The sequence below is a fragment of the Emys orbicularis genome, chromosome 5, assembly GCF_028017835.1.
Source record: "Emys orbicularis isolate rEmyOrb1 chromosome 5, rEmyOrb1.hap1, whole genome shotgun sequence".
NCBI lineage: Eukaryota > Metazoa > Chordata > Testudines > Emydidae > Emys > Emys orbicularis.
In genome coordinates, this window is record NC_088687.1 from 12255021 (window position 1) to 12263336 (window position 8316).

The window sequence follows — 8316 nt, forward strand, 5'->3', positions numbered from 1 at the left end:
CTACATGAAAATGACAGAGACGTGTCATGATAAAAATAGAATTACTGGTTTTATTGGTGTGCAGTTTTATGGCTAGTGATAAAGATAATGTGTATAAAATCAAGAGTTCAGCATTTAAAATACTGAAGACATTCTAAATAGTGCAATTGTTTCACAGTCAATGACATTGCTTCTTGCTATTAATATACACAAACTCTTTTTTGCATTCTGGGACACTCCAACGTATACTTTTGCTTCATTCTTTTTTCTGTGATTATTAAAGCCCTCTTGCATGAATAAATGTGACACTGCACAGCTTTTCAACATGAAACTCACAGATGGCATTGCTTTAAAGGCCAATTCAATAAGAGCCAAATCCATGACCCTTTGAAATCAATGAGAGTGTTCCTGTTGACTGTACTGAGCCCAAGATTCAGCTCCAAGTGCCTCCACAGTAAAGCGCGCAGCATGATCATGCCATAAAACTCACAAGTCTCCTGGTAGTGTGACAGTATATTTACTCCAGCAGCTTCCTTTCTCAAACTAACAGTCTGTATATGGGATGAGTCAGTGTGGACAGAGAATGAAAGAGTAAAACAAACTATGAACAGCCTGGCCCTTGGAGATACATCATGGCTGAGAATTCCACATGGGGTTATATGCATTATCTCGGCTTTTCCTATTTGCGCAGTCTGCCGGATGAGCTGTAATGCAAACATTGCAACAAATCACAACATATACAATACAGAGAGATCATAGAATCATAGGACTGGAAGGGACCTCAAGAGGTCATCTAGTCCAGTCCCCTGCACTCATGGCAGGACTAAGTATTATCTAGACCATCCCTGAGAGGTGTTTGTCCAACCTGCTCTTAAAAATCTCCAATGATGGAGATTCCACAACCTCCCTAGGCAATTTATTCCAGTGCTTAACCATCCTGACAGTTAGGAAGTTTTTCCTAAAGTCCAACCTAAACCGCCCTTGCTACAGTTTAAGCCCTTGTCCTATCCTCAGAGGTTAAGAAGAACAATTTTTCTCCCTCCTCCTTGTAACAACCTTTTATGTCCCTTCTCAGTCTTCTCTTCTCCAGACTAAACAAACCCAATTTTTTCAATCTTCCCTCATAGGCCATGTTTTCTAGACCTTTAATAATTTTTGTTGCTCTTCTCTGGACTTTCCAGGAAGGATGTGGACAAATTGGAGAATGTGGTGCCCAGAACTGGACACAATACTCCAGTTGAGGCCTAATCAGCACAGAGTAGAGCGGAAGAATTACTTCTCGTGTCTTGCTTACAACACTCCTGCTAATACATCCCAGAATGATGTTCACTTTTTTTTGCAACAGTGTTACACTGCTGACTCATATTTAGCTTGGGGTTCAATATGACCCCCAGATCCCTTTCCGCAGTACTTCAATACTGCCAAAATGCCATGTCTAGCAAACAGATTTTGATTACGTAGAGGAAATATTGTCTTCCGGTTCCTACTAACTGCTTGGCAGAACTTGAGTGCATTTTTGTTTGTGCGAATGAGAAGTTATCAGAAACAATTCTAAATACAGCTTGCACAACCAGATACATTAATTAGCTCTCATGCCTGTTATTCACACCCACATGCAAGTGAAGCCTTGTCCTAGTGACCCTTCTTTGGCCAAGTCTCTGAGGCAGGCCAGACAATATACAACAGAGGAATGCGAGGCTCTCCCTTTGCGGTGCGTCAGCTCCTGTTAATTTAGGAGAGACCAGAGCCCAAACCTTCAGCCTGGGTCTCTCACATGGCAGAGCAGAACACTAACCAGAAGAGCACTGGTTTACCCATGTACATTGGTAACACGCTGCATATCGCTGGGATATTTTTAAGATTTATGGATGTGCCCTGTTTCTGCTGTATTCAAAGACTTCTGCTAATCCCCGGCTTTCTAGATTCCTGGCATTGTATTGCTCAAATGGGCCTTCAGATAATGAGCACTGAAGATCACAGAAGCGTTTACACTGAAAGGAATCTAGGGATTATTTCTCTTCAGAAGATCTGTGGCAACCCGCCCTTTGGCAGAATAGTTCCAGTAACAAGATCATTTCGACAGCTACCTGCGTAAAATCCTGTTAATGATCATCTTCACCCATTTGGCCTCGGGATCCAAACAGATTTGCTGGCTCGTCTTCAGTGTCGCACTGGAAGGGATTGAACAATGTGTTTAAAATAATCTTAACGCTTTGAGAGAGTCTAGAAAAAACAGCGGCCTCTAGGCTAACTCCTGCTCTCACTCGTATTCTTCCACCTGCCAGTGATGTTACCGGAGCGGCAAAGCCGGAGCTGAGTGCCAAATTTGGCCCTAGTAGTTAATTGTCAATACGCTCCCTTTGAAAACGCACACTTTGGTCATGTGAAACTTAGACTTACTGACACGTAGAGACTGATTCTGATCTCATTGGCTCCGATTATTCACCAGTGTAACTCCATCGACTTTAGTGCTGTTACTCCTGCTTTACGCCGGGGTAAGAGAGAGCACAAGGAGGCCCTTATACTTTAATATATAAAAAAGCCCCTCACAGGAATGGATGTTCATTATGTGCTAACGTATGGTGCCAATATTGGTGCACGCCTGACTTTGACAATCTGGCCCTAAGTCTGTACAATTTTAAAAAATTCATTTTGCATTCCAAGTGTGTAAATTATATATAATGAAAGTGTATTTAGCTATGGCCTTTCCTTTGGTGTTTCCATTCATCTCTAAAAAATACCCTAACGGTCAGATACTTCCCAAAATAATTTCAGGCAGTTCCCATTGACTACAAGGAGAGCTCTGCTAAAGCTCAAGGGGTAACCTGTGGTTCTTGATGTTTTGCTTGATCACTTCTATGAAAGAAGTAGTTTTGAAATCTTAGTATCTCTTGCTGGGTAGGGCACAGGGGACTACCCCTTTAAGGACCAGTCTGGCACTTACAGCTGAAGCAAGCCTGCGAGCAATCAAGGATCCCCTGTGGCTGGGCAACTTAAAAAGGAAAGGGAAGCTGGGTTGGACTAGAAGCTGTGCAGGCTGTTATGGGCTGTGGTCTCTCTCAGACTAGCCTGGCCAAGGCCACAGACCTTTGTTTTGCTGATTCACTTTGGGAACCCTGAACCAGGGCTCTGGGGTAAGGACCTTATGAACTTCTGTTCACACTGCTCCTTCCCTGAGGCTGACGTAAGGGGAAGATGTGTGTTTTGTTAGCTTGTTTTAGCTTCCCTCTGGGTTGGATTCTTTCCACCATGTAACATATAGCTACCCTGTAATTAGAATAGCCCTGTGTTAAAATCACTGGCAAATACAAAGGTGAACTGCCTGGGTTTGGTTTCATGCACCAGAAGGAAACCTCAGGCTACATGTGTCTACATGTACCTTGACAGTGTGGGTGTCAACGCTTTGGGTAGCACTATGTGTGGCCCACACACGTGGAATTTGATGTGCTGGGGCCGGTGACCAGCTGTGAGGTCTGGATCAACCATTTCCCTCACCACCTCAACCAGTGAGGGTTCTGTTGGAAGGATGTGGTAGCCAGTGGCTACATCAGCCTGTCAGCAGAGAGCTTCTGTGCTACAGAAGACTTGTCCGTGGTGGGGATGTAGGCTGGGGAGTCCTGGCGGTGTTAGCGAGCAGGGAAGGCTCTGGCAGGGTGACTCCATAGGAGCCATGCTATCAAGGAGCCGGAGGGAGACTCGGAACTGCAACAAAGGGATTGGGCCTCTGTGCTGATCCTGGCCTGTGGAGGATTCACCCAGGGCTACCAAATCTGGAGTGTGAACAGTCAAAGGTTTGCAAGAGCAGGGAGTTGCCATGCAGGGCTCCTAACTATGCAGAGGGAACAGCGGTGCAAGTACGGTGTATGGTCTGGTACGCTGTACCAGTAAGGTATTTATAGCTGATAAAGCATACTGGAAAGACACAGGAGGAGCCCACCCCCAGCCCTTCCATGCAGCTGTGTCTCCTGAGTCCTCCTGCCTGGGGTCTATACAGCAGAAGTCTTTGGTGCAGTGGGAGGAGGACAGAACTCCCTCCCACCCCCCACAAGGTAATGTGGGATGGATGTGGATCATGGGGAGGGGACAGGGAGAGCGTGGGGGCCCCAGGAAGGTGTCATGTGGGGGGGTCACATGGGGAGGTCACCCCCTCTCCCCCCTTTGTGTCTCTCCCATGAGTGCAGCATACCGGCAAGAAATGATTTCTACTTGCACCACTGAGAGGGAAATGCCACATGGCAGGTGCCCTGCTCAGCTATACAGGAGCAGGGCTCTGCTCTTGTGGGATTTAGGAGCTCTGCATGTCAGGTGCCTACTCCTCCTCCACAACAGTGTATTTGTCCTGCAGGTTCCCCACTACTCCAGCCTGTGGTGGAGCTTCTAAAACGATGGATGAGCAAACCAAATAGCTCAGAAATGGTAAGAGAACGGTCTTCTGGGGATAAAGCGAGGGTTTCCATTCCCCAGTGCTGTCAATCTTGCAGCTTTCACAAGCACTCCATTCGGGTGGCTACTGGCTTGTGAAATCCTGTGGTTTCAACTTACATGACTTCCACGGTGCCGCACTGTGGGCCTTTGGGGATGATTTCCACATGTACCAAGTGCTTTGGGGATATCAAGCCCGAGACAGTCTGGAGACAGTGACACCGCAACTCTCCACCCAGAAGTGACTCTGTGAGGGAAGGAAAGTGAGGGGCATCACTGAGTGAGGAACTGAACTAAGTTAATGCTCCAAAAAAGTGTATGGAAGGGAGAAAAACACGTTGCAGGGTTTAAGCCACTCTCACTAATGGGGATTAGGACAAGACCTTCTTAGGATGCACATTCTACTAGATCTGCCAGCTGTAGGGTTTGTGCATCTGACACTGTCCGAGACAGGATACGATCTATCTTAGGTACTTATTTGGCCCTGGCTACTATAGTACCTCACAATCTGTGATGGCTTTTTCCACACAACACCCCTGTGAGGTAGAGCAGCCCCATTATCCCCATTGTACAGATGGGACCTGAGGCACAGAAAGACTAAGTGACTAGCCTGAAGTGGAGGCCTGAGACCTCATCAAACCCTCCCACCCCCCATATTAAACCAGCCTTGGGTGAAACTCAGGGAGTTAGTTCACCACTAACATTGAAAAAAGGAATGTTCTGCTGCTGATAAAGCACCCCCTCCTCAGGAATGTCCCTAAGGGGAGTTATAACCACCAAGGTTGTAAAGACGCTGGGAAACTAGGGAAGATACAGAAAGACTCAACAAATGGTAAAATAAGCTCTGAGCAGCATTTTTTTTGCTGACCATCTGCACAAATAGAGAAAGTCACAACTAAGTTACAATTTGGGCATGAAAGATAAAATGTAAAGAACTTGGGAAGGAAGGAGGACACATAGGTGCCAGTGCGTAATTGGTCACAATTTTTGTTATTTAGGAGTGTGGGATCATGGGATAGGTTTAGTACATTTGAAGGAGGGAGCTAGTTTTATCTATATAATGTAAATGAAAACCCAATGCTCTTTGGGAACCATTTCCAGACTGCAGTTCAACATCAAGCTGCTGGAACTCTGGCCCTTCTGCATGACCGTGAGGTGCAGAGGCATCGCTGGGAACCCCCAGATGGATGAATCCTGACTGGCCATTGGGTGAAATTTGTCTGTATATTGGGAGTGATGAGCATAAGAGATTTGCTTGATCTATGTATTCTGTGTGTGTTGCTAATAAATAGATGTTTAGAGCACAAGTGTAAGGCTCTTTCACTGGGAGAAGGTTCTGCAGACCCCTGAGGGAAAGGGCAGGTACTTAAATTGACCAGATTTCTTCCTGAGCCCCATGGGTAAGGATAGGTGCCTTTACACCCTGAGCCCTCAGAAGGGAAAGGGTGGAGGTGCCTAAATTGATGGGGTCATGCCTTGAGCCCTCGGTAGGGTATCCTAAATTGGCCAGGTCACACCTTGAACCTTTGGTAGGGTATAGGCAGGGTGCCTTAAATTGAGCAGGTAACAGACATTACACCAGAAGTCTCTGGCCTAGCAGGGACTCGACCCCAGGTCTTTCAGTTCCAAGACCAGCATTGTGTTCAACGAACCACAGCTCTGAGCCACAGCTGTTTCTATGTTGTGCCTATGAACAAAGATACACTACTTCTGCCACCTTTAAACACCCATCATTTGAACAAATGACATGTCTTTGACACAAAGGAAAGGAAAGGGAAGGTTGAGAGGGCTTGATGCTGCCTAGTGCAGCGACAGAGGCTTGGGAGTACAAGCTGTAAGCAAAAGGACGAGCGTGACCGAGAGCATGCAGGAACAAGCGTGCTATTACACAGCTGCCCAGTTACTCGTGGCTGGCAATTGGAGGGCAGCCCGAGTGAGGCGTGTGTAGGGAAGTGCAGCACGTTTGCATGCGGAGGTTTCAAGGGGCTGGAGACTGACTACCCTGCTGTACTTCAACCTCATCCTCCTGCTCCCGGCGGAGCTGGCACACAGCAGCCTTCCACGCCCTGCTCTACCTCCTCCCCTCACAAGCACAGGGCTACAATCCAGAGGCTTGTATAAAAAGGAGAGTTAAATAAGGACGCTCAGACTTGTATCAGAGAACATGAGCTGATCCATACAAATATAAGACAAAGCTCAGAATCATCCGTGTAGGATCCCAGTCAGTAAGGGCCATGCGGTACCCGCTCTTACCAGAGCCTGCAAGAGTGGGATGGAGGAGCCAGGAAGTCCAATAAGATTCCCCTTGTTGCATGGCATGAGCAATAGCTGCTCCCCTCAGGAGAGAGGAGCTGGGTGAGTGGGACACTGATGAAGCAAGGAAAGCAAACTCTTACCCTACCATGTGCTAGTTCCTCCATGGTCCTGTCCAGCCCCCTGTTCCCCTTCACAGATCCCTAGGGGACAATACTGCCATAGGCTCCTCTGTCCATGCCTGACCAATAGCTCCCTGTTTGCAGTGTTGCTCCCATGATATTAGAGAGACAAGGTGGTGAGGTTTTCACTGGACCAACTTCGGCTAACGAAAGAGATAAGCTTTCAAGTTGCACCGAGCTCTTCTTCTACCTCCCTGGCTGAGAGCCGCACAGGAGCGAGGCAGAGACGAATGCTGCTAGAAGCCTAGTTACTTTTTGGTGCAAACATCCACTCGACTAGCCAGCAGCACACAGCAGCTGCTCCATGGCTCGACACTTGACCTGTCCCCATGGAGTTCCCACGTCAGCCGAGGGTCTTCCGGAGCCTTAACAGAAGAGATGGGGACTATTCTGTGTTAGTTCTGCTCTTCTCTCTCCCCCACCCGTGAGGCTTTCCTGTCCTGGCTTTCGTTGATTTGCTCACCACCACATGTCACAAGGGAACAGAATGTAGGATCCTAAAAGACTGGAGTGAATCAGCTGAAATAACTGTCTGAAAACAGACTTGCAAATCAGCTCCCCCCTTCAATAACCAGCCAACAGCTGAGTTTGAGGTTCTGTGTCTCTCCTGGAGTGGTCGACATCATGGACATCTCAAGCAGGGGAAAGACTTGGAGTACCCGAAATGCAGCACACTACACTGTTCCTGTACTGAGGGTCTGATTTGGATCTCACTTTCATCTGTGTAAATCAGGCATCACGTCACCAAAGGCAGTGGAGTTCCATCCATTTAAAACTGGTCTGAGATTAGAAGTGAAGCCATAGCTGGAATTGTCTTAAACTCTGCATGCGTTCTGTGTGATTTGTTATCTTAAACAGTGTGTGTGCTGAGCTTAAAGCCGTTCAGTAATTCCATACACCTTTGCATTACAACACTAATTTTTTTTCTGCAAATACTGTAAAAGGCATTAACAAGGGAAAAGACTAAAAGTACTTTGAATTGCTTACCTTGACAGACGCCTGTGAGAGTAAGCAGCAGGAGGGAGAATGTGATCTTGTTGTCCATGGCTGCTTCGCTGGTTTGTTTCTTGCCTTGCTGGTGGTGAACAGCTACTTAAAATCAGCTCTGTGGCAACTACAGACCCATGTGGTAGCACTGACGCTTTTATACTGTGTGGTGTGTGAGGGAGGATCTTAGATGAGACCGAGATTACAGAGTTTTTACAGACTAAACAACCCACAAGTAAATTGGATTTTTTCTGCTTACTTTAATTCCTTCCTGGCGCTAAGAAAACAGTAAAATGAGATGATGAAAGAGAATGAGCTTTGTGCTGCCTTGTTCACCAGCTGCTGAATTTCAGAGGCCCAGTCTCTGCCCACTCCTGGTTCACTGATGTAATATAGCAGTAACCGCAGTCAAATCCGGGGCGTTGCACACGCTGATGGATAACTGGGGTATGTGACAGGATAATCAGACCTGCTGATTGAAGTGGAGTAGATG

The 8316-nt window shown here is 46.9% G+C and overlaps 1 protein-coding gene across 1 annotated transcript; it reads right to left on the bottom strand.

Annotated features, from left to right (window-relative positions):
• Positions 1-658: 658 nt before the first annotated feature.
• On the bottom strand, positions 659-7881 carry LOC135878848 (alveolar macrophage chemotactic factor-like). The gene is made up of 4 exons (XM_065404555.1): positions 7824-7881; positions 4522-4648; positions 2067-2150; positions 659-683 (listed from the first exon to the last, which is right to left on the bottom strand). Exons 1-4 carry the CDS (start codon positions 7879-7881, stop codon positions 659-661), a joined length of 294 nt encoding a protein of 97 aa, XP_065260627.1.
• Between the last annotated feature and the right edge of the window lie 435 nt (positions 7882-8316).